General features: G+C 41.4%; 1 protein-coding gene across 3 annotated transcripts in view; it reads left to right on the forward strand.

The window, feature by feature from the left end:
• The window catches only part of LRP2 (LDL receptor related protein 2), a 194,525-nt gene that overhangs the window by 88,455 nt on the left and 79,291 nt on the right, over positions 1-26,779 (forward strand). For 2 of the 3 annotated variants that reach the window (XM_078394476.1, XM_078394478.1), the window contains exons 22-36: positions 1,887-2,126; positions 5,442-5,561; positions 6,375-6,491; positions 7,798-8,175; positions 9,251-9,265; positions 11,053-11,301; positions 12,594-12,802; positions 15,134-15,318; positions 17,180-17,408; positions 18,378-18,555; positions 18,950-19,078; positions 21,094-21,260; positions 22,431-22,574; positions 22,725-22,834; positions 25,043-25,220. In XM_078394476.1, the coding sequence (XP_078250602.1) occupies positions 1,887-2,126; positions 5,442-5,561; positions 6,375-6,491; positions 7,798-8,175; positions 9,251-9,265; positions 11,053-11,301; positions 12,594-12,802; positions 15,134-15,318; positions 17,180-17,408; positions 18,378-18,555; positions 18,950-19,078; positions 21,094-21,260; positions 22,431-22,574; positions 22,725-22,834; positions 25,043-25,220 (2,648 nt within the window). The remainder of the gene's footprint in view (positions 1-1,886; positions 2,127-5,441; positions 5,562-6,374; positions 6,492-7,797; positions 8,176-9,250; positions 9,266-11,052; positions 11,302-12,593; positions 12,803-15,133; positions 15,319-17,179; positions 17,409-18,377; positions 18,556-18,949; positions 19,079-21,093; positions 21,261-22,430; positions 22,575-22,724; positions 22,835-25,042; positions 25,221-26,779) is intronic. The other variant, XM_072981712.2, reaches the window with a different exon arrangement.

The raw sequence follows: 26,779 nt of genomic DNA on the forward strand, positions 1-26,779 counted from the left end.
TTTGTTTCTAAAAAAACAAATACTTACTTGCAATGTAGATTTCTGTTTAGACTGAGCCTAGAAGTGCTCCAGAGTTAGAGCTTATTAAAAAAAAAAGTAATGTGTTGTGTCAACATGAAATAGGACTTTGTAGGCCTAGTTCATATATAAACTTTGACATCTATTGGGTGGCTTCTGGGATGACTGTACTCCATGTAATTGTTGTAATCTGTGTATAAAGCTAAGGTGAACCAGAGAGTAGTAGAGTGTCATCCTCCACCCATTCCTGGTTTTGTTATTCGCCTGCACGTGGAACATGAGGCATCTGAAGCCGTGATCCTATACTATCCATGAACAATCTCCATGAGACTTTGGATGTTGAGTTGGGCCCTGCACTGATAGCAAAGTTCTTCTTCAGTTTTCTTCCCCTCCACATGTCGTAGGAGGGTGATGAAAATGATGACAGGGAACAGGAGGGAGAATATATCAAGTGACCTGTATACCTGGAAACAAAAAACTGAATAGGATTTGTGAAAAGTGCACCAATATGAAAACTTGTGACAGATCCATCTCCTAGGACTAGATCTAATTAATTTTTGTTGGTGGTGTATGTCAATGGGAGCCTTTGATGCATGCTTGTTTGTAAGAATCTTTTGATATCTGTCCCTAGAATGCAAAATTTTGTCTCGGAACTGCTCTTCTAGTTTCATTACTGTTCAGAATTATTCGTGTTTAAAAAATTTTCTGCTCCGTGTCATCTATAATAGTGTACTAAGAATAGGAGTGGGGACTTGGGGGCCATGTTTTTGCCCTCTGCTGCTTCTGAAGGCTGCCCAGAAATGACTGTTTTCAACCATTTTTATGGGGCAGAGAGGAATTGAACAGTTCAGATAACTTCCAGTTTGGTATTTTTAAAAATTCTGCAGGGAGAGGGTCTTAAGGAGTTTTTAAAGGTTTTTGATGCAATAATTATTGCTCTTGTCTTCTAGAGGCCTCCAGGGACAGAAATTAGCCTATATTTTTTTGTAATTTTAAACAAATATAACATTTTCCTAGGGCCTACAAAAACTCCCCTGGGAGAGCTACATGTAGCCTGGAGGCCCTATGTTTCCCACCCCGATGTAGAACATCTATGATAATCTGTAAACAGCTTTTAGCATTAGTCTGTTTTAAGATATAACTAAAGGATGAATAGGTTTTTGTAGTATTTTACATCACTTATTTGCTTGTAAATTATATGTGAAAGAAAAAGAGCAAAGTTTTCAGGAAGTTTATAAGAAGAAATGATGAGTGAGAAGAATGGGAGATAGGGACCCAACATTAGTGTGCTTTCTGCCTTGCCTTTATTTTCATAATTTACTGCTGTAACTTTCCTAGTAGAAACTTCTCCTACACATTACGTATCAGACCAGTTTTGAACAAATTCCATTTCCTATTTTGTCCCCCTACCCCATTATTTACTCATTTAAAACATTTGAAAATATTTAAACTATAGATTTTATATATTAAACCGTTATTTTAAAGGGCACACATGTTGGAATTACTTCAGAAATTCAATGTTCTGTTTAAACCAAATATACCTCTTGGTGTTCACCTCTTCATTTAAGAAAAAACTTTGTGAGACTGAGCATCGCCTTTACCCACCATTGGTTATCCAATAAAATGCTGCTATTGAGCGTGTCTTTGCAGTGCAAGTCAATCTGAAGTAAGATTTTGGCTTTTTCCCCCTGCAATGATACGGTTACAACAATGAGACTATAATTCTGCACTCACTTACTCGAAGGTCACGGCTATGAAGCTCAGTTGGCCTTATTTCTGGGTATACACGTGACTGATGGCGTTGTTGGTATATTTGTAAGCAAGACTGTTTTTTGTGGGAACTTCACAGCTTTTCATTTCTTGTTCAGACAATACCTGTGCCACGTCGGCCTTTACCTGTAGAAATGGGCAATGTATCCCCAGACGGTGGCGATGTGATAAGCATAACGACTGCCTGGACAATAGTGATGAACTTCACTGCCCCACACAGGGCCCTGCCTCATGCCCTACAGCCTTATTCACCTGTGATAACAATAAGTGCATTCCCAGAATCTGGCTCTGTGATACGGACAACGACTGCGGTGATGGCTCAGATGAAAAGAACTGCAGTAAGTATTGGGATAGGGCATAAGATTGCGTGGTGCCTTCATCAGGAACGGGTTTTATAGAAGATATTTCTGTCAACTACAGCTTGCAGAATCCCGCAGCCAGCATTTAGCCCCTTGTCCAATCTGGGGAGAGGTCTAGGGGTGCTCGTTAAAAAGTAATTTTTTTTCAAGCTCAATTCTGGTTCACTGTAACCTGCATTTTTATACCTAAATATTTGTCCTAGTAATGGCAAACAAGTCCCTTTTGTTCCACAAGTCCCATACTATTACTGCTTAGTCAAAAATACACTTCACTTTGAACGATAACTCTTACAAATATATATATGGAGGACTAAATCTGATTGTTCATTTCATCTAGACCAGTGAGGGCGAACCTTTTTGAGCCCGAGTGCCCAAACGGCAACACAAAACGAAATTATTTCTTTCGAAGTGTCAACACTGCAATTAAACCTGGATACTGAGGTTTTAGTTTAGAAAAAACAACTCATACAGTTGTCTGAACTAATCAACACCTTTTCTTTTAAAATAAATACAGTGGACCCTTGACTTACAGACGGCTTGACTTACAGACTTTTTGAGTTACAGACTTCTCTGGCCGCAAAATTTAGGTTTGACTTGTAGCCTGAGAATTGACTTACAGACCAGAAAAAAACCAAAATGGAACAAAAACAGCCTGTTACGGGATTAATCGGTTTTCAATGCACTGTAGGTCAATGGAGACTTGACCTACAGACTTTTTGACTTGAGAACCGCCTTCCAATACGGATTAAGTTCTCAAGTCAAGACCCCACTGTACACAATAACAGAGCTTTCAATGGTACAAACACTTTTTATTGAAAAAACCATCAACTCTAGTAAATGGAAAAAAATTAAAGTAATACATTGTACACATGTCCTGAAGCCAGGTAATTTATACAAACTTTTAAAATAATTCTGTGCATGTATTTTTGGATAAGAGATCCTCAACTTGTAGTATGATTATATGCCAGATTGAAATTGTATAGGGCAAGCCTTATTCCAGATCTTCTCCCTGCTTCTACAGGTGTTGGATTAGTAAAAGTAAAAGTCAACTTGTATTAGTATGAGCAAAATAAACAAGAAAACTAAACTTGCTTAACACACTTTAAACAACTTCTAAACTAGTGTTTTGGATTGCAAACACTGCATTAGGTAAAATTTTGAATTTGGCATGCTTTTCCACAATTAATGTGATTTTTGATGTTGTACGCGTGCTGATAACTTGTCAAACCTTGGCTCATATGCTGTTAGTTTGAGAGCAATACATGCAGCACTCGGGTCATCATCTGTCAGTCTGTTTCTGGTATCAGATTTGATATAATCCAAAGCTGAAAACAGCTGCTCAGAAGCATAAAATGACCCAAACAAAGTAAGAGAGCAATCCCAAGTGCTTTCATTGACTTAAAATTATTTGGCAGAGAATTCCACACTTTAAGGATTTCATTTTCAGAACTACCAACTGTGCTGTCCTTTGTCATCCCTTCGCATTCTATCTTCTCCAGCGTTGCACGCAGGTCATATAATTTATTTTCCACATAGAGATTTCTTGAAATACCAATAGCTCCATTTCTAGATTTCCAAAATCTAACCATTGTAAGCAGGAAAGATCAAGTTCTTCAAATTTGGCTTTATCTGGAGAAGTAAGAAAACACAGAGTTGTTTCCATCTTACGAAACTGTACAAATCTGTTCCGAAAAATTCTCCTTTGCAGCTGCTACAATGCTAGAAAATTCGTTTGTAGAGTTTTGTGACATCTCTGAGGATATTGTCTAATTTTTTGCTCTTTTCCCTGGCACAAAGAGCTTCTTGATGTATAATACAATGAAACTGAATGACTGGGTGTTTTACTTCTTTAACAAAGAACTATGAAATCAGATGTAACCCCCACCATGCAAGGTGCCCCATCATAGTAACTGAAACTACTTTTTCTGCTTTTACGTCTTGTGGCAAAAAAGCCTCCATCACAGCATTGTAGATATCTCTCCCTTGTGTTCTTCCTGGCAAAGACAACAATTTCACCAGCTCTTCTCTCATGATGTTGCCAACAGCATAACGCAAAATTACTGCTGTGTATGTGTAGGCATCCTTCAGAGACTATGGTAACATGCTGTGTACTTGGAACAGTGTCTAGTGTGGCTGAGGAGGCCAATTTGAGAGTGACAATCCCTTCCACACTGAAGACAAATACAATCTGTCCCCTGTCCAGCTCCCTGATCTGGCTGGATTCAGGACTGCCTCTTTGCCTCGGCCTGCTGGGTCTTTTCAAAATGGGAGAGGCCATGCTGCACTACCTGCCTCCAGGCTGAACGCTCAGATGACCCATCTGTTGAGGTCCATTCCTAAGGCCTTCAGATCCCGCTTGCAGATGTCCTTGTATTGCAGCTGTGGTCTCCCTCTAGGGTGATTTCCCTGCACTAATTCTCCATACAGGAGACCTTTTGGAATCTGACCGTCAGCTATTCTCACGACATACCCGAGCCCCCCCCCACACACAGACCCTTCCTCCCTCCCTAAATGTTCTGCAATCAGTTGCTTCAGCTCACTGTGGCCCCGTTTCCTCTCATTACATTTAAACAAGCTTGATGAATCCACCCGTCCCCCTCTCTCACGCATTAATTGGAGCCTTCTGGCAGAAGTAGCAATTCACAAGCCAGATTATCTGCTGCGGGCTCTTCTAAAGCAGTAGACAATAAAGCAGCTTTCTCTTTGATCTTCAAAATAACTGATTTACAAGTGGCACAACCAAGGAAGGTAGGAGGGAAAGGTGACTTACAGTCCTGGGGTTTAGCTGCGGGATGATGTGGTGGGGAGGGGTAGTGATCCAGCAACTTATGACTCGCGTGCCCATGGAGAGGTCTTTGCATGCCAGCTGTGGCATGCGTGCCATAGGTTCGCCATTGCTGATTTGGACCCATTGAATCAGTGTGGTTCATGTAAGTGACTTACCTAATCAGTATTGATGTAGCTAATCCAGTTGTGATTAAAGATTTAGACCAAAGTAAATTATACCTATTTCAGATTGAAATTGGAAGATCTTAAGTCACACGAGGCTTGTCCTCTTGTTCCTAGTAGAATTTTTACTTTTAAGTTAATAAATTTAGCATTGTTAGTCAGCATTCCTTGACTTTGTGCCATCCAGATGTTCTGGGCAGCAGCTCATTTGCTATGGGAAGCATAACTTGCAATCAGAGGTGATTGGAGTTGTATGTCAAAATGACTGGAGAGCACCAGGTTAGGAAAGGCTTTTTATATTGTGCTACATATTGAGTTAGATTTCTTTTAATGTTGTCTTTATAGCTTTCACAGAAACCTGTGAACCTGGTCAGTTTCAGTGTCCGGATCACAGATGCATTGATCCATTTTATGTTTGCGATGGTGACAAAGACTGTGTAGATGGAGCAGATGAACGTGATTGCAGTTAAGTATCTTGATTATTACCATCATGCCTCAAAGAAACCATTTATGTATTGATTTTTCTCAAGTTCTGCTGTCTTAGTACTATAATTCTTAACAGAAATAAAACAATTTTTAAAGACTTACTTGGGACAAGTGGAACATACTCTGTAATGGGTAGTGTTTGAAATACCTCTAGGAGACATGGCTTGCACAGATCAAAGTTCATGCACAGGTTGATTGGGTAGCTCTGAGTATTAAAACTGCTTCTTTTTCCCCTTTTGTAAAATAAGAGTGATAGCAGTATAGCTCACAGGTTACACAGAGTAGTGAATGAAGGACGTGATGTTCCATGTGTTGGTTATATATTTGTTAGGTAGAATTGGTTTTATATTTTATTATTTATTTTAAAAATACAAACTTTATGAGTTATGATGTTTTAGAGGCATTGACTATTCTGGAATTATTCTCAGAATCACCAAGACTGTGTAGTAGTTGTTATTTAGACTCAGGAAAGAATAGAATATATCTGGACCTCACATGATCTTTTCAGTTTCAGGAAACTCTTGTATTTCATTCATTCATTTGCTTCATATCCCACTTCTCTCCCATGAAAGGAATTCATGACAGCTTGCAATTAAATAAAAGAAGCAACATTACAACATAAAAAGAATAAAAGCACAACAAAATTAAAACAACTTAAATATGCACAAAAAACCCACAGCGCCCTGCATTTGTCGTGATTGTCTGATATATATTATATACAGTGATTACAAAACTGTTCAGAAACATGCCCTCCATATGAGAATTAAGACCATCCTTATTTTTGTATTGTAGTCTACAACTGTAGTGCCACTGAATTTAAATGTGCAAGTGGAGACCAGTGTATCAGTAGTTATTACCAATGTGATGGCGTCTTTGACTGCAATGATCATTCAGATGAGGCCAGATGTCGTAAGTATTCAATACGCTACCTTTTAGTATTAATGAAACCTGCAAACAAGGTTGAAACACACCAGCCACCAAGAAGAAGGCATGAGTTGAGTCTCGTGGCGCAGTGGTTAAACCGCTGTACTGCAGCTAAAACTGTGCTCACGATCTGGGGTTCAATCCCAGGCAGCCAACTCAAGGTTCACTCAGTCTTCTATCCTTCCGAGGTCGGTAAAATGAGTACCCAGCTCGCTGTGGGGGGGCAATGTGTAGCCTGCATAATTAACTTGTAAACCACCCAGAGAGTGCTTGAAGCGCTATGGGGCGGTATATAAGCAGCACACTTTGCTTTTTGCTTTATTTTGCCTGCAGTAACTCAGCATGAGGCACATAGCAAAACAATTATAAAAAACAAACACATTTATCAAAGCAATATTCGCATGGTAAACAGAGTGGAGCAGTGCTGGTTGGGGATTTTGGTGTTGTAGATACAGAAAGCTATGTTGTTAACCTCTGGTTGTTATAGCGCAGGTCCAGGTTCTAGTCAAGATTTTGTCTTGCAGAACTGATTTTATGTGCAACTTTAGAAACCTCAGGTGCAAGTCAAGTAATAGATTCTCCAAGCATTGAATCTGGATTGAGACTCCTGCCACTTCACACCTCATAGGAGGTGTGGGACTATCCATTGGAATCTACATTTTTACTGTTAAGAACTTGTGACAACGGTGCTATTGTCAACTCACTGATCCATCTTTTGTGCTTACCTTGTATATAACCTGTTGTTTTGCTTCAATTTAATGTGTCTGAAGAAGCGGATATACTTGTGAAAGCTCCCACTGAAATTTAACAGTTTTAGAAGAGGTAGCCATGTTATTCTGTGCGAGCATATCAGGCAAAAATATGATATGAGATATAACAGTCTTCAGGGAGATGCAACATTTTTGTTTTCTAATTTTTTTTGTCTTTCCTTTTTATTTTTGTCTGGTTATTCTGTGTGTAGGCATTTTAACGTCTGAAAACTATGTATTAAAGCACTGCAGGAATATTAGGCTGTATTTTATGTAGATAAAAGAGTGGTTTTCCAGTGTTTTTAAATTTATCTTAATTTCTTTTTAGCAGAAATGACAAAATGCTGCCGCTTTTTTGTCTTGATGTTAACACGATGAGTAATATTTTGGGAGTAGCTACATTTTAAAAATAATAGCTGATTTCTCTTAAATGCTGCTAAAGTGGAATTGTCCTTGCTATTGCACATTATGTGTATTCCTTCTTCCTTGTTTTTGACATGAATGTAGCTCTTACCTTCACACTGTTACTATAATTGTTCCAGCTACAAGGCCCCCTGGAATGTGCCACCAGAATGAATTCCAGTGTCAGTCAGATGGCAGCTGCCTTCCCGCTAGTTGGGAATGTGACGGTCACCCTGATTGTGTGGATGGCTCAGATGAGCATCACAGGTGTCCACCCAGGACCTGCCCTCCTTCTCTTTTCCGCTGCGATAATGGGAACTGCATCTATCGTGCCTGGATCTGCGACGGAGACAACGACTGCAGGGATATGAGTGACGAGAGAGACTGTCCCACTCAGCCTTTCCGTTGCCCAAGCTGGCAGTGGCAATGCCCAGGCCACAGCGTGTGTGTCAACCTGAGCAAAGTATGTGACAATCTTGCCGACTGCCCGAACGGAGCGGATGAATCTCCCCTCTGCAGTAAGTGGCTAGCACTGTTTTTAATATGTGGAGGCCTGCGGAAGGATGTCTGTTGAAGTGGGTTGAGTGCTGGGCAGATGAGGGAAATGTTAAGTCTTGTCTACCTCATTAACTAATTGGGAAGACAAAATGTACGTGGAATGCTGTGGATGCAGTTCTGAATTACTTGGAGGAAAGGTGGGATACTAGTATGAAAAAAAGAAAACGCAAAGCAAGGAAACAAATATTGGCCAGAAATCTGTTGGATTTTGTCGTGCATGCAAGAGAAATTGTGGAAAGTGCTGTTAATTATTGACAATGTGCTGGTTATATGTGGGTCAGGCCACACACTTGTCATGTGCCCGGCACCTTGTCAGTCATGAGCCACGACAGCTTCCACAGTTCTTTCACATGCATCAATGTCTGTGATGATTTCAGCCATTAGTCTGTCACTGCCATGTTATATAGCAGGAATGGGCAGAATCCAGTTTTTTGTTTGTTTGTTTGTTTTGGGGGGGGGGTTTGTTTCTTTACTAAAGCCACAAGATGAGCCAACCTGAACCAGGTACTAAAGGCTCATATTTGGAAGTCAAGACTTCTGACGTTATTGTCCTTCCATACTAAAATCCACTTCTATTATGATAAATTATAATTCACATAAATGGCCAATATGGACTGTTCATTATTGCTGCTTTTGTTGTTGAATATTTGGGAGTCAAAAATGCTCTACAAACTGCCCAGATATCTCTTGGGGAGTAGATCTTAGCCTGTTTTCTTCCTCCCTGTGAACTGAATTATTTTGAGCCAGTCATTTTATAGGGCCTTTCAAATTTATCTACTAAGAAGTAGTGTTTCTGTAAATCTTAAATCTGCCATTTGAGATTGGAACCTAATCAGTAGTTGCTTTTAATTTAAAATCAGATTTCATTCATCCTTTAATATTTCCTTTAATATTTCTAACTTTTACTTGTTTTTAATCACAAAACTTGCAGGTGGCCCGAATTTGTATTGATTGTGGTCAGTGTTGATTTACACTTAATCTTAATCTCTCTCTTTCTTTCCTCCCCTTTTCTAATCAATCAATGTGCATTCTCAGATGAGCCTCAACCAGGTATGATCCTAAAGTCTATTAGCTTCATGTGTTGATAACCACATTTCAGATCTTATTTGTTAACTGAGGGCTTGTTTACAAAATCTTGGTATTCCTGAGATTACTTCAAGAACGGTTCATTTGGAGTTGCTTTTCTGAACCGCATAAAAGTATCCTGGGGATCCCAGGGCATTTCAGCTTCATAAACCTGATGGATGGGGCCATCACAAGAAATCCTCCCCTCTGCATGGTCAGCATCCAGACTGGCATGCGTTGTCTTACAAATAAACCCACAGTTTTCATGCTGCCTGTAACATCTAGTGTTGCATCAAATGGCCCAGTGTTTAGAACAGCAGAGAGTGGGACATACTGTGCAACAGGATACGGCAGGATAAGACCACTGATAAGCCTCAGTACATGCACAGAACACAATACCTGTCCTTTTGTATTTTATCACTTTTGTCACGTATCTCAAGAGGATGCAAAGGAGAGCTTAGAGCAACCATTTTCAACCTTTTTTTTTTGCCACAGCCCTAAAAACAATACGAAAGAAATACAGGCTGATTGTATAAATTGCATAACGAATCTTATACAGATGTGTGTTTCCAGTGTGTGGCCCCCTTCAAATGAGACAGCTCCTGCCCCTTTGGAGACCGTATAGCCCCTGCACTGAGAATGGCTGGCCTGGAATCCTTAAGTATCCAGGAGTTCTTGTTCTTAGTTTATATTCGATTCATCTGCAAATTGATCTTCCTTTCATCTTGTCAGAAACCAAACCAAATCAAATCCTCACCCCACCCCCCCGAGAAGTAAACCAGTTAAGACCAGTTTTTCTCTTGGCATACCTGATTATGTAAATAAGCCTGAAATTATCATAACTCCTCTTTCTGCAATTAAACCATTCCATTATATGTATTAAGGTAGAAGCGGCTGGTAATAAAAGTTTCTTTTCGGCAACTTGTGGCCTGTACTTGAAATCATGAAAAATTGTTTTCTGTAGTTTTTGCTAAGGAAAAAGTAGAGTGTCTAGACTCACACTTGTAAAAAAAAGGTCTGTGGTCTGTTACAAAGTAAAAAGAAAATTGCCCTTTTCACATATCATTATATAATATTCAGGGTCATTTTCATTTCATTTGGTAGGAAAAAAATCAGGATAGGTGTTACTTTTTTCCTCTATTGATACTTGTTTCCATTAAAAGAAATAGGGATCATATGCAGAAGTGGTGGTTCAGGATCACCTGCCTGTACCTCCAAAAGGCTGCATGGCTTGCCGTTTATCCGTTTTCTCCCATGCCATTTCAGGATCCTAAACCACAGCTGTTACGTACGTTATGTTATCTTAACTCATTATAAGCTTTCAAACTCTTTCCCTTCGTCTACACAACAGTGATAATCCTCAGTAAAAGCAAGCTTCCACGCCAGGCATATGTGCTAAAAAATGGCTCAGAATTTTTCCAGAGCTCACTACCTATTTGAGCTAAAGAATGCACATTTGTCTTTTTCATAAAGCATTTCTCAGGTAGCCTTTAATACTAAACAGATTATGTTCAAACTGGACTTAGTGCAGGTTCATTGAAACAAATGGGACCCAAGTTAATCATAACTATTTAAAATAACATTAATTTCAATGGGTCTTCACTGAGTACGACTGAGTTTGGATCCAACCGATTGCCTACTCCTACATGATGGGGAATCTGTTACTTAGGCTTTTTTTAAATTGATGGTGATGGCATTTTATATACAGCCAAAAAGGGGCAAAGATTTTCATATACATGCCTAGCTTACAATCTTCTCCCATTTCTTTACAGACCAGGAGACCTGCTCAGACAATAACGCAGGCTGCACACATGAATGCATCCAAGGCCCCTTTGGAGCCCAGTGTTCTTGTCCATTCGGTTACCAGCTGGCCAACGATTCCAAAACCTGTGAAGATATTAATGAATGTGACCCCCCAGGGTTTTGTAGTCAGCACTGCCACAACGAAAGAGGTTCTTCTAGGTGTTACTGTGATGAAGGTTATGTGTTAGAACCTAATGGGAAGACTTGCAAAGTAGCAGGTGAGGAATATCCAGATAGATGCAGCGAGACACAAACGCACCCCCCCCTACCCTGGCTATTGGTTGTGCAGCCGCCGATGGTCCTGTTACTTGGCAAGAGCTTAAATGTTTGCTCATTGCTAACTCTTTTAATGGCGTACTGCCATTAAGTTGATTCTAACTTATGCCGACCCTTCTCAGGGTTTTTTAGGTACAAAGAATTCAGAAGTGCTTTACTAGTGGCTCCTTCTGGGAATACATGGTTTACCCCAAACCGTAGAGATGGCGGAGAACAACAATTCCACCTGCCTTGTACTGTCTGGGTGGTCTTGGTTGTCCCCCTCTTCTGAGAGGCACAGTAAGGACTATAGCTCTGGCTCAGGGCCCAAGCAACTGAGTTATACCACTTGGTTTTAACTTTATGGTGGTTGTTATTGACATTTTAGTTATGTGTGTAGTTGGGGGGGGAGTTTATTACCTGCAACCGCCTGTGTCATTTTGGTTGACGGCTTTAGACACTGGCAAAGCAAGATCGCTGCCAACGTGGAATACTTGACTAATATAGCACCAATAATTGCTGTGTTCTACTTTGTACTTTTCACAAGTGTGCTGTGAGCAAAACATTCCTGTTCCTCTTCGTGGAACAGGCGAAGTTGCCTAAAACCAAACCAAGCCACTGTTTCCTCCAGCTCAGTCTCATTCTCTCATTGGCTAAGGTGGCGGGGGGTGGGGGGTGGAGAAGGTCATCTAAACCAGTGGTTCTTAACCTTTGTTACTCAGATGTTTTTGAACTGCAGCTCCCAGAAACCCCAGCCAGCACAGCTGGTGGTGAAGGCTTCTGGGAGTTGCAGTCCAAAACTCCTGAGTAACCCAAGGTTAAGAACCAGTGATCTAAACCAAGTCTTCATCTGTATTGACCGGCAGCAGCTCCCCCCGCCCCCGTTTTCAGTCCTCCTCAGCTCTACCTCCTAGTGGTGCCAGGAATTTCATGTAAGTCCTTTTAGAGGAACTGCTGGGTAGCTCATTGGATTAGATATCTGGCTGCAGAGGCAGAGGTTGGGAGTTCAATTCCCCACTGGGCCTCCTTAACAAGGGCTGGACTTGATTACCCATAGGGTCCCTTCCAGCTCTGCAGTTCCAAGATGATGATGATGATGACATAAGCAAAGCAAGTGCACTGACAACTGCTAAGTAGTGGCCTTCCTCATCATGAAATCTTGCAAATTAAACATAACCGTTTCATTAAAAGAATTGCCTCTAGCAGTGGTGAGTATAATGTTGGTTTTATCCTTGCCTGTTTTTCTTTCTTTCAGAATCTGGGCATCTCCTGTTGGTGGCAAGCCGTAACCAGATTGTGGTTAACAACGTAACTTCCCATGCCCAGCGCATTTATTCTTTAGTTCGAGATGGAAGGAACATTGTTGCTCTTGATTTTGATTCCGTGACTGGTAGAATATTCTGGTCCGATACCACCCAGGACAAGATTTGGAGTGCATTCCAGAATGGGACAGATAGAAGAGTTGTAAGTCTTTTGTTGAGCGCAGGCAACACGTGGTCTGATTGCATGAACAGTTTACGCTTCCCCACAGCCTCACACAGAGGCACCGCTTTTCAAATAGATTGATGTTGAAGTATGGTCAGCAAACAGTGTACAGGGTAGAAGACAAGGCCAACAGCTGGGTACTTCTTCGCAGTAAGCCTATCATCCTCCTTCATGAACATAATGTGTGGAGGAAGATAATGTTTTAATTGAAAATGGTCCCGTTTGCATTCTTTGATTGAAAGTCCTGGACTGCACTGGATTGGTCTAGTTGTTACACATACATTAATTCTTATCATGAGCATGTGCTGTGTTATTCAGAATGGGGGTGAGAACTTTGTTGTGTGCTATGGGAATCCCAGTGCATGGCTGCTAATGGGATAGGCTGGATCAATCCCATTATTAGAATTTCTTGACTGAGGACGTTGGCTCTGTTACTATTTTTTGAAAGCATTGTTGTTTGTTTGATGTGGGAAGCTCCTGCTCAAGGCCGCTCGTTGTTATCTGCTACAATGAGAGCAAACACTCCTGGCAGAGAAGCAGCAGCTCCCAGCGGGCGAGGTGACCTCTCATTTCTGCCTTTCTGCTTAGAGTTAGGGCATAGGTTCAGATACTTTCTCTGGCCAATCCTAGTGGCGATTAGGTAACTAGTATCCTATTGAATTCTCACAACATTCTGTGTAATCGTGCTAAGTTAATAAAAAGAGTTCTCAAGGCATTGCTTTTAAGCTCTGCTGGCTCAGACTTCTGTGGTCGACTTCTTTGTACTTTCTCTAAGGCTAATTGCCTTCCTATTGTTCTGTGATCACCCACCCACATCATTAGCCTTCCTTTGTTCTGTGATCACCTACAGTTTGATATCTGTCCACATTTTATTCTTCAAGGATCCACAAGGCAGAGTATATTTCCTTGATGTTTGCAGGTTTTGTATTGATACATGCGTTTTGTGTAACATAATAATACTATTAATAACTTATTTTGTAGATACAGGCCATCATGAAAAACACGAGTTGTGTTGGCCACTTTGTTAAACAATTGATGGTAGTGATGACTTTTGGTTTGCTCAGGGCTTGACGTGTCATTAGGCAAAGGGAAGTGACTGGATCAAGCAACAGAGAGATGCTTGTGGGATTTGCTGACTCAGGTGCCAACAAATCATGATTTCACTCTCCGTAAATGGAAAGCACTTTTCACTGCTCTAGTTTAGGATGCAATACATTGATATATAATGCAGGAAATGTTATGGGTTTGGGTGATCTGGTTCACATTTTTTTCCATTGACCACATAACATAAAAGCTAGTGCAAATCAGCCCAGATTCCTGCCCCCCATTTCCACCCCTCTCTCACTAAGGTTTCTACTTTTTTTGACAGCAGATTCATTTGCATTGGTTCAGGCACTATGGTAAACTAGCGCAGAAAAGTGTGAACAGTGGTGCTGGAAATTGGCGAAATGGTGCAGCGGTTGTGGGGGCACTGTTAAAACAGTGGGAGGGCTGGATCTTTGTGAATAATGCAACTTCTTATTCTTTTTTTTTAAGGCTTGGTGCCAGTACCCTTTTGCTTGGGCACCTACACAGACTCTGTGTGTGTGTGTGTGTGTGTGTGTGTGTGTGTGTGTGTGTGTGTGTGTGTGTGTGTGTGTGTGTGTGTGTGTGCGTGCGCGCGCGCGCGCGTGCGCGTGTGTGTGTGTGTGTGTGTGTGTGTGTGTGTGTATAGATGAGGAAAAATTGCCACTTGGCCATTCTTCACAGCTTGTTAAGGTGGTTCTGCCATAGCTATGAGTCCTGCAGATCAGGAGGGCTACAGGAGAGTACGTTAACAAGCTGCAAACAAGGCTGATTTTCAATTTTCTCCTCTCTCCCCGTGTAGACTGTTTATGTGAATGCACCCAGGAAACCCGCATTTACCAGGTGTGACTTTACAGTGGATGAATTTGCATTTTTCTCACTGTGTAGTTGCACCCTTAGGCAAATTGATTCATTCTTGGTTTTGAAAATGCAGCGGAGCTAGCTCTTATTCTTCTTTTTTTTTTTAGTATATTAGTATGTTGTTAACATTAATTAAAGTGCTATCTAAAAGATGATAAAATACTTCCTTCTGTGATCCAGATAACCAGTTTTAGTACTGCAATGAATAGCTTTCATTTAGGCAATAGTCTTTATGCTTTTGAGGAACATGGATTTTGCAGCTTAGCTGTATTTGTTAATAATCTTATATTTCTCTTCTTCTATAGGATGGTAATTAATCTTTGCACATCTCCAACTATAAAGTATTACAAGAGTGCCAAGTTCTTCCTTCATTGTTTTGGGCAGGTGTTTGATAGCGGTGTCACTGTAACGGAAAGCATAGCCGTGGACTGGGTCGGCCGCAATCTTTATTGGACAGACTTTGTTCTTGAAACAATCGAAGTCTCCAGAATTGACGGGACTCACAGGACCGTGCTGATCAGTGAAAATGTCACAAACCCAAGGGGACTAGTGTTAGATCCCAGGACAGAGTAAGGTTTTTTTTTTTAAATGTGCCTTTGGATTTGAATGCACATACTGTAGTTATATTCTTGCTAAAATGTATTTTTCAGTAACATCTAATTACCTTTGCCCCTTCAGTGATCTTCTTTGTCATGGACAATACAGCAAATAAGTACTGACTGAAGGAACTAATGTTCCTTCTTTTGCTTTTAGTTAACATTCATTGCTTTTAGTTAAAATTCATAGGATGTTTAACAACTCAGTTGCTTTACCACATTCCCAAATCTTGTGTTGGGTCCTTCTTAAGTCAAGTTCCACAATCAGAAAAATTTAGGGTTTATGGACACTTTTCTCCCAGTTTATGTTCCTTTATGATTTAGACTTCTCCACTCACAAGAAGCTAGCTTCCAGTTCTTTGGTTAAGGTCTTCTCAGGTAACATGTGGAAAGACACTGAGTGTTAGAGCAGTAATGAGCAGCTCAAAAAGGTCTAGCTGAGTCTGTTGAAGGCTGATTCAGGAGATTAGGGACACCGTCCAGTGACTAGTGAGTATAACCTGAACTCTGGCATAACATAGTTTGTACTTTTTAAAGCAGAGTAAGTAACCCAGGTGTGTGCCGAAGAAAATCTGAATTCTGTCAAATGCTTGTTTATTTTGCATAATTGAACTTCCTTAAGCTATAGTCCATTCCTAACCTCTTTAGGTAACTATCTAAGGGGATGAGAACTGAGTATAAATGCCCATTTCTTGATGGAAAAAAAACCCATCAGCAATGGCATGCCCACAGCAAAGTTCTTGGTATGTTTATAGAAAGCAAAATAAATGTAAATTTACTGCTGGCCACTGGGGGTAGGGCCCAAACATGAAACACTCCAGGAATGGGGGTGGGGGCAAAGGCAGTATTTGATCCACTGCATTGAAGCCTCACCTGTCCAGAGCTCATTCGTAACGCCAAGTGAGATACGGCCCCACCTCAAACTCAAGGCTGTGCCTAGGAACCCAACACCTGCCTGTCTCCTTATACCAGAATGTGTGTACAGTGGTGCCTCGCTTAGCGAGGTTAATCCGTTCCAGATTAACCCTCGCTCAGCGAATCCATCGTTAAGTGAAATAAAAAAGCCCATAGGAACGTATTAAAACTGATTTAATATGTTCCTATGGGCTTAAAACTCACCGTTCTGCGAGTTTCCTCCATTGCGGCGGCCATTTTGGATGCCTCGTTAGCGAGGCAAAACAGCGGTCGCCATTTTGTTTTAGCAGCGGCCATTTTGGAACCGCCGATCAGCTGTTCGCTATGCTTTGATCACGTCCGCGCGATCATCGCATAGCGAAAAAAGCCCATAGGTGTCATCGCTGAGCGAACACTCCAGTGATGGCCCGGGACCCCTCGTTGTGCGGTTTCATCGCATAGCGAAGCGCTCGCTATGCGAGGCACCACTGTATGTGTATTTGTATTCATATCTCTGTATGAATAAGATGGAATGCCTCAATGGATGGATATCCATTATCCTACCACCGCTGGTTGTTATGCCGTCTGTTCTACAGACTGCTGTGAGTGCCAAGTAGCACTGGACCTCAAAGCCCCAGGGGTTTTGGCAATCCAGCTTCATTAAGTGATGTGAGGTTTTAGGATTATAGTATTATGAATGAGGGTGAAAAACTTTCCCTTATTCCCATTCACTATCCAGGAATTTCAAAGCAGAAAAAATTGGAACATGCATGCCTGGAAAGAGTCACTGTGGAGATTAGCCATTATATTGTGGCCCTTTTTTCGCTACAGCAAAACTTTACACACTTTTTGACAAAAGAGATTGTTGTGACATTTTGATGTACAGAAATTTTGTTGCTGCTGCTGCTTCCTGCGATCATTAATCAGTCCCTTTCCACAGCGCTCACGTGATGTTTTGGACAGACTGGGGCCGGAACCCTCGAATCGAAAGAGCCAGCATGGATGGCACATTGCGAACCACCATCGTCAGCAACAAGGTCTATTGGCCCAATGGACTCTCCATTGACTACCCAAACAAACTCCTGTATTTTGCAGATGCCTATCTCGACTACATTGATTTCTGTGACTATAATGGAAACAACAGGCGGCAGGTGGTGGCAGGTGATTTGGTAAGAAGAAACGTCTCCCACTTTTACTATATTTCAATATTTTGAGTATTGGATGACCGAGTAAGTTGAGCCAGCAAGTGGCATGAAACAAGTGGGTTATAAAGAGGTTACCATACAAATACTGTTTGTCTGATACATGATCCTAATCTGTGTTGTGCAAGCCTCCTGGTTAAGAGGGAATTGAACCTGAGACCCTCCAGTCCAAGTGAAACAGTCTGTTCACAAGGCCACAGTGGATTTCAAAGGCAGTGTGAAATGGTTTAATGTCACAGCCATGAAGATAGTACTAAGGATGGGATTGCCATAATTCTAGGACTTCCTGTCCCAGAAATCCCTTAAAATCCTCTAGATAGACTTCTGAAAACTGGGAGGAGTCTTTCTTCTGTTGTTACCTGTTATCCATGGGAGCTTGGTTTATTAGAGGCTTCCTCTATAAAACCTAGTGGGTAGCGAGTCAACTTTCAGCAAGCAGCGTGACTGAGGAGGGGGGCGGGCGTTCTCTTCCGGTTCCCACCTAAAGCATGGGGAATGACGCAGACCACAGCAGTATGAAGACCTCTCTTTTCCTTTCTTCTTTCCTTTCCCATCCCAGAAGTCTGCCTAGGGGATTTTAGGTGGCTTCTGGGGCAGGGAGTCCTGGAATTACATCAAACCCATCCCTAAATAGTACTTCATGGGGACAGTACGAGATAGGGAGAAGAAAGCATTCTGGGAATAAGTTGCTTTTTCTGCTTCCTCCTGTGTTGGCTGCTGAGAAGCTACCTTTCGTAAGAAGAAGCTGGTTAATTATGCCCTATTTCAGTAAAAGACTGAGCAATGAAGCTTACATTTACCAAGCATTTGGTTTAAATTTCTCATTCAAATGACACTTGGGAGCAGATGTAAATTAAAACTTCCCACGTTAATCTTCCGTGTCACCTCTTGTTAACAACAATAATGAGAACAAACCCTTTTTGCCCTTGTCGTTAGGTATTACGACATCCGCATGCACTTACTCTCTTTGAAGATTTTGTATATTGGACAGACCGATACACCCATCGAGTAATTCGAGCCAACAAATGGCACGGAAGGAACCAAACGGTCATGATTTATAATGTTCACCAGCCTCTCGGTATTGTTGCAGTCCACCCTGTAAAACAGCCTGCTGGTAAGTTCAGCCAGTTTACTTTGGCAATGGAAAAGCAAACTGTGCAACTTAAATCACAGTAAGCATCAGGACTACTTTGAATACATCCAGCGGTCATCGTCGTCAGACTGTACAAAGCTGAAGAACTTGAGAGTTTTAGAGAGTTTTCATGAGCATGCAGTGCTATTTTATGGCTCACATGTTGGGGGCTTTGCCCCCAAAATGCGAGCCACAACAAATTCTAGCCTCCACCCCAGGAATACAGCTCTTAAGGCAGATTGTGACCCACCTTTGTTCAACATAGTCGGGATGTCTGGGACACCATACAGAGTTTTGCATATTTACCCGCTTTCGTGTCAGAACAGAGCACTTCTTGCTGCTTTTTAGATTTACCAGTGCCTTTTATTTCTCCTAGGTATCAACTTTTGTGACCAGTCCCCCTGTAGCCACCTGTGTTTGCTTTCTTCATCGGGACCTCGCTTTTATTCGTGTGCCTGCCCTTCTGGGTGGACTCTCTCCCCTGACCATGTGAATTGCATGAGAGGTGGGATCATGAGAGCTGGAAAGCTTTCTCTGAAAAATCAAACAGGCTGTTTTAAAGGGTTCTCTTGTACCTTGCTGCATATTTCTGCAGAGCACTGGGGAAAGGAAAATACTCCAAACTGTTGTTATATCATTGTCCCATTCATGTCCTATTGTTTGGGACTGTGGCAAATTTTTTGTAAACATACCCATTAATATATACCATTTTGCCACCCAGCAGAATCTGTACATGCTTCTTTTGAAATTTTTTTATACAATTTCAATTTGTTCAAATATATTATAAATCCATGTTTTGCATACCTTGGGTATTATCTTATACCTTGAAAATATATTAGGGTACAAAAAACATCAAGGATTTTGTCTGGAGTAAACTTAAGCGTCTTGAAACTATTAGGACTTAAGTAGTGCTCAAGCATCACATCCACCTTGCTTAGAAAGTTTCTCCTGAAGTTATGGTTGATGAGACTACAGTAGGATTGCCTTCAGTGACATTTCAGCATTCTAATGGGTTGTGGGATTACAAACACTGCCCTTCCATCCCTACTCGCCTGGAAATGGAACTTTGAAGACAGTGGGTTGGATCCAAAGGTTTCCTTTCAGTAAAAGAAAAGATATTCTTGCAACAGAAGGACCCCTTTTGATGATAAAAGGGTAACTTTGAATCCCACCCAGAGAGACTTATTTCCAGGTGAGCACCCTTCATTGTGCTGCCTAGTAGTTTCATGCAGCAAATGAAATATTAGCCAATACAAGCACGGCACTATGATGCCAACACTTTTCATTGTCAAGTAATTATCATTAATGGTCTGGAATGAATGGGGACTTGACCCCTTCAGAGACTGATTATGACTCTAATCTTGGTTGACATTGTTTAATTTGGCTTTCCATCAGCAACTCTCAGCAACTGTGCCAACCCGTGTTTTGTTTGCACTGTTTTCTTTTGACGACAGTGATACTGTTAAAAGTCTCTGTCGCTAATTGGTGGAACTACTGCTGCAAAACCATTATGATGACAAAAAAAGTGTAGATTCCAAAACAGCACTGTTTGCATTTTTTAAAAATTCAGAGCATTGGCAGTTTGATCCAGGATGGAATCTTCCAATATTTTTCTATTGGAACAAGAGGAAACCATGTGGTCAGTACAAAATGCAAATGCAAGAGTAGGCAATACCTTTTATAAACCAACTAAAAAGTCATCATACAGTCTGCAAGTTTTTGTGGATCAGGACCATCCACTGCATCAGGCAAGTAGACTTTAGGACTTCTGAAAAACAAAGGCTCTCTGTTATAGGTTGCACTTACAACTGAAATATGTATGAGGAGAAAACTATATGTATTCGGGGCTCATTCAGCATGCACATCTCAGAGACTAGTTGTTCTTTCAAGATCTGCTGAACAATATGGAGTTTAAAATTGACCAATCTCAGTCAAACAGATTGAATTGATGCAAAAAACTTAATGAGTTTAGCTTTTAAGTAAAATCTTTAATAAAAACATAAAAGATCAAGCTTTCGACAGGAAATTATGTCCTTCCATCTGTTGAAAGCTTGATCTTTTATGGGTTTATTAAATTTTTTACATGGAAGCTAAACCCATTAGTTTTTTTGGGTCAGTTCAATCTGACTGGGATTGTTAAACTTTTATTATGCTCCAAGAAACTAGAAATGTTTTCAATATGAAGTTCATTTAGGTCCTCATGGATGCCATCTTGGATGTTGACTTAAGATGGACTACTCCAAAATTAGTATCTTTGAGGCAGTAGAACACACAGTCTTCATTTCTATAATTGGCAGCCCCAAAAGAGCTGCGTTTCAGACCCTGGAGAGTCCGTGCCTCTCAGAGGAGGTAATACCAAACTCTTAAATATGTTTCACAGCATATGATATGAATTCATGTTTGTTAGATTTTTAAAACCAGCCCCCACATCCAAGAATTAACAAGAGACAGAATGTTGCTTTGTTACCTGTAGACAATATGGAAGAATAAAATTTTGCTACTTGTGATGCTGTTTTACAGTTGAAGAGCCGTTCCTTATAGCTGTAAGAGATAACGTAATTTATGGTGTTTCTCTCAACCCTGAGGAGAAGACCAATGATGCCATGGTTCCAATAGCAGGAATCCAGAATGGATACGATGTTGACTTTGATGATTCGGAACAGATGATCTACTGGGTTGAAAATCCAGTGAGTAAATGCAATTATTTTGTATGGATTTTTATTGATTACGATTATTGTCGTCGTAATACAGCCAGAATAACTTTTTGTTAATATACCTGTTGTGTCATCCTGTGATTAATGAAGGGGAAAGTTACACCTGATTGATAGGCTGTGGGCCATTTTCCAAAAGTCCAACTTCCTGTTTAGTGTTTGGAAGTGCTGCCCAAAGTTAATCCTGCACTGTACAAAAAATGTTTGTTTGTTTGTTTGTTTATTTCCATCTTTTGTCCTCTGTCTTTCAGCTAAAACAGCCCCACGGTGGCAAATTATATAAAATCCACCAAAACAGGAACATGCCAAAATAACACAATCATGACCTGACAGAATAAAAAGGCCTCAGTTAGGGTTGTTGTAACTGGATAACCATGTGTGTCACCAACATTCTGCATGGCTGACTTGAGAATAATTCTGGTTCAGATATTTTCACAGAGAAACCAAATCCATCTTTCACTTCAACTCAAAATAGCCTTTCATGTTGGAGTCACTCATATCTTCTCTCCTTTCATTTCTGTATTCTTCTTCCTGTTTCTCTCCCGCACCTTGCTTTCACATCTTGATTTCTCCCCGCTCCCTATAATATCTGTGGAATCTAAATGGAAAAAAAAATCAGATTGTAGCTGTAGTCCTGAGCACAATCAGGGTGTAATTATACAGGGAAATAGATACCAGTTTGGATGACTTGATGCAAGGGAAATGCTCTAGCTTGATCATGGTCTATGCCCAAGATCTTTTTTGGGGGAGTGGGATGGGGTATGACTGTAGGGCTTATAATTTTGGGGGCTGGACTGGAGTGCTTCACCAGTGGATGGAAGAGTTGCTTTAAAGGGGATTGCTCCTGTTTAAAGTGACCCTTTCCAGTGCAACCAGGTGTACACTTTTGCAGTCATCTGATCACACCCTCATTTGGAGTAAATCCCATTGAGCTAAATGAAAGTTACTTCTGTGTGGACTAGACGCAGGCGGACACCCATATGATTGTGTTGTGTTTTATTTGACAGTTTTATTCCATTCATTTCCTGTAGTTTCTTTAAAGTAAAAGGCCTAGAGATACTCCTTTGTAATGCCTAATATGTATACATGGGATACAGGATTTTCTTGGTGTTCATGCTTTCTTTTCAATTTTGTTTTTGCTTCAAGGGTGAAATTCATAGAGTGAAGTCAGATGGCACAAATAGGACCACATTTGCCCCAGCAGCTGTTATTGGTACGCCAATCGGCCTTGCTTTAGACTGGATATCCGGAAACCTGTACTATAGTAACCCTGACACACAATCTATAGAGGTAGGTAGTGGAACTTTATAGTTTCAGAAATACTATTTTTTTAAAAAATTGGTCAATGCCACAATAAAGGTACTCAGAAGTACACCAAAAACTATCAACACTGTAACTCGGCTCACCTTAATTTTCACCCGTACTTGGTACGTTCTTTAGGTACTGAAGCTCCACAGTGAAGTTACCTATCGAAAAACACTGATTACTAATGATGGTACTACCACAGGTTCTGGAAGACCAATTGGTTTAACTGTGGATCCCATTCGAGGGTGAGTTCAACACATCCTAAACTTTTCTAACAGTAGTTTTATTTGGTATGTAGTGTAAAGTTAGTGTTATTTAAAAAGTGACACTTGTAAACTCAATGTTGAGATCTTGTGCTCTGAATGCAGGAAATTTTTCTGTGGGGAGATTCCTAGTATGTCAGATAGTAGCTTGAAGTTCAGACCCAGCCCATGTCAAGTGGGGGGAAAGTAATCTCTCTCTAATATCTACCCTGTGACAGGTCTCAATATGGTCATAATCCCAACACTTACAAGCAACCTGCTGGTGGCCTTTTTTGCAGCCCTCATGGCCACTTGAGAGGTCCCTCTTAAAGACAGGGGGAAAGAGCAGTTTCACTTCCATGCCTTCATACGTTGTCATTTTTGTGGTGGAGACCTTGGAATTGTCCCATAAGGTTCACCCCCCCAAAAAAAACCCGACGCCACCTGCATTTCCATGGTGAGTGTCGGGTTCAGATGTACCCCCATGCTGTGGGCCCCACTCTTGGCGGTAAGGGTCACCTCCCCAAATGAGAGAGAGTCACCCATGCTGCCGATAATGGGGGCACCCACCCTCAGAACCTCCGTCTTGTCCAGGTTCAGCCTCAGCCCATTTTCCTGCATCCACTGCAGTACAGCCCCCAGGCAGTGCCGGAGGGACAGGACAGCATCACCTGCAGTTGGAGGAAAGGAGATGTAGAGCTGGGTGTCATCAGCGTACTGATGACACGATGCCCCACACCCCCTGATGACCCCACCCAGTGGCCTCATATAGATATTAAACAGCATGGGGAGATAATCAATCCCTGTGGGACCCCACAGTTGAGACTCCACGGGGCTGAGACACTCTCCCGAAGCTGAACTCTCTGGGGTCGGTCCTCTAAGAAGGAACGGAGCCAGGCCAATGCCAGGCCACCAATTCCCAACTCGGAGAGCCTCCCCAGGAGGATACCATGGTCGACGGTATCAAAGGCCGCCGAGATGTCGAGAAGGACTAACAGAGATGTTTTTCCCCTGTCAACCTCCCTCAACAGGTCATCATACAGGGCGATGTGCTGTTTGCAATGCAGTTTTATCCTTTGATGGTTACTTGCTATGTTTTGTCCCAATAACCAATATACATCATTACATATAGCATGCTTACTCAGAGTTAAATTCTGTTGTCTCTAAGTGTGGCTGGGTAAGTGGGCCTGCTATTGGGCTCAGATGCTTTACATCTATGGAAATGTACTCTACCTGATATGTCCACCATTGCCATCAACAAGGGAGCCCACTATGGGTCTAATTTCTGCTACTGTCACAGCACCCATCTCTCCTTGACCTTGGGAGTAAGTAGAAACTGAGGAAGGGGGACACACATGGACAAAGGCAGAGAACTTAAGTGGTGTGCACAGGCACATCAGGGAAGGGAGGCCACATGGGGAGGATGCAGAAGAAAGAAGGACAAGAGGGGAAACCCCACAATAGAAAACAGAGCTGGGGTTAATCAAGGGCTCTCTCAATGTAAGTTGTGTTGCTTAGAGGAAGAGAAGCAAGAAACCTCCCATCCGTTGAGCCTTGGAGAGCTAGGGAGATAGAAGCCTCAGGCCCAGCAAATCGCCACAGTTCCCTGAATTGGAAGGGACCCTACCAGAGGCTTCCAGCCAGGGGTGGCACTCACCATGGCCAGGCCAGTAGCCAAACTCCAGGAATGCCCAGCCATACCGCAGGGCAAACCTTGTGCTACTTTCAGCTGGGCAAAGCACAAGGATGAGATCTCTCAAGGAAGAGAATTTGTAAGCTTATAGTCAATTGGAAGAACTACCAATTGACTATAAGCTTACAAATGGGGCCACCTGTTCTCCTCACGAGGTAATGTAGGAGAAAACAGGAGACAACAGGAGTTCTGTTGGACTGGAGGGAGGGCCAGGAAGAGTTGCCATACTTACCTGTGAATACTGTCCTTACTGGCCTACTAGTTGTACACGCTTCAGAAGCATGTGAACCTGCTGTGGCCTGAATTTGTCTGCGTTGTGAAGTTCTCTGTAGCCCAAAGTCATCTGTGTATGACAAGCGTCTTACTCCTGGGTGGTGGGAGTAGCACGACAGTAAGTGCATGCAGATTTGTTGCTGTTGTAAATTCAGTCCACTTCATGCATATGCGCTTTGTTACTGAGCTCACAGACATTATTCATAGCTGAATTTTCAGTTGACGAGAAATAACCTGTATTGCAGGAAATTGTATTGGACAGACCAAGGAACTGACACTGGGGTCCCAGCAAAGATTGCCAGTGCCAACATGGATGGCTCAGATGTCAGAACCCTCTTCACTGGTAATCTAGACCGTGTAGGGTTCATCACCCTGGACAGGAAGGAACAGAAGCTGTACTGGCTGGTCACAAGCACTGAGGTGGTATGTGTGCACCCATGTTTATATACGTACCTGAATTCTGCAGCCTAACACAGCTGAAGTAGTATGGGCTTTTCTGGTAGGGAATATGCGGTAGGACAAGGCAGCATCTGTTACATTCTTTTAATCTGCAGCTGTTAATAAGTGGGGAATAAATTTTGCAGACTAATTTTGTTGGGGATGATTTTTCAGAAACAAAAAGAATGTAATTCCTTGTGAATCACAGAGCAATTCTATGCAGATCTGCTCAGAAGTAAATTCCAAAGCGCTCAGCAGATCTTACTCCCAAATAAGCACGCATAGTGAGGTGACTTCTTTTTCTTTTTTTTACCAGAAATGTCCTGTATGTGGCAGTAATATGTTTCTTCATGTACTGACTTTCTTCCTGGCATTGGGTGTCCTGAATGTATAGCCCCTGGCGAGGTTGAGGTTTTACACAGAGTGGCAGTTTAAAATTGGCCAAAGAAAAACTTGTCTTTCACTTATTTGACAGCTCTGAATCCAAGCTTTATGTGGAAGTGCACGTATAGAATGTTATTTTCAGATGAAGTGACAAAAATAAAGAGAAAGCACATGTAATATTATCAGGCCACTGTGTGTGTGTGTATGTGTGTGTGTACATACACAGTACACACACTCTCTCAACTTACTGATTAGCATTCTTAGTATAGAATGGTAATGATTTGTGAAAATTAGAATAAAACAAATTGAAAAGAAGCTTACCGTCTAATAAAAGATGGGATTATGTTATACAACATATATGAATGCTCCTTGTGGGTGTACATCTGTATGAAATTTGCCAAACATATGTCATTGAAGAAAATACTGATGTCTGTACTTCATTTGATACAACGTTTGAAGGGCTTCCATGCAGGAAGTTAATGGAAACGATGGTGCCCTAGCATATTTTTGGAATTACAGTTCCTTCCTTGCTTCATTGCCTGAATATATAAGTATGTAATCATAGACTCGAAAACTAAATCAAGCTACTGCTGTTTAGACAATTGTTTTGGATATTTTTTTTTACCTTACGGATATGGCTTTGCTGCTGCCTTAGTTGCTCAAGAAGTTCTTTGTGCCGGAGTTCTTTGTTGGTAGGCTTAAAATGCCATGGCAATGTTGCTGGAGGAGTTAACAGTGATCTGCTTTAGAAATACAGTATTTCTGATAGTAATAATTCAAGCAGCAAATTCTCAGGCAAACCATCGTTAGCCCCATTAGTGCTGGCACTGAATATGCTGTATAAAAGGTTATGTGGTCTGCAAACAATATGACCAAGTTTGCACGCCTTGGATATAATGATCAGTATGAAAAGGAGTAGTGAAGAGCTCAGCAGCTAAGGCATAGAATTGGAGGCATTCTCTCTTTATGTCCCTCTCTAATGAAAATGCTTTGAATTATGTTTGCTAGCAGAGAATATTCTTCAGGCACGCCAATAGTCAGATGAATGTAGCACTTTTTGTCTGGCCAGAGCTTAAATCAATTTTTTATTTAAAAAAAGGAGCCACTCAGTTTTAGAATTTAAATCACAAAGTTCATGCGCATGTGTTTGTGTTTCAAAC

This window comes from Pogona vitticeps, chromosome 1, assembly GCF_051106095.1.
Source record: "Pogona vitticeps strain Pit_001003342236 chromosome 1, PviZW2.1, whole genome shotgun sequence".
NCBI classification, from domain to species: domain Eukaryota; kingdom Metazoa; phylum Chordata; class Lepidosauria; order Squamata; family Agamidae; genus Pogona; species Pogona vitticeps.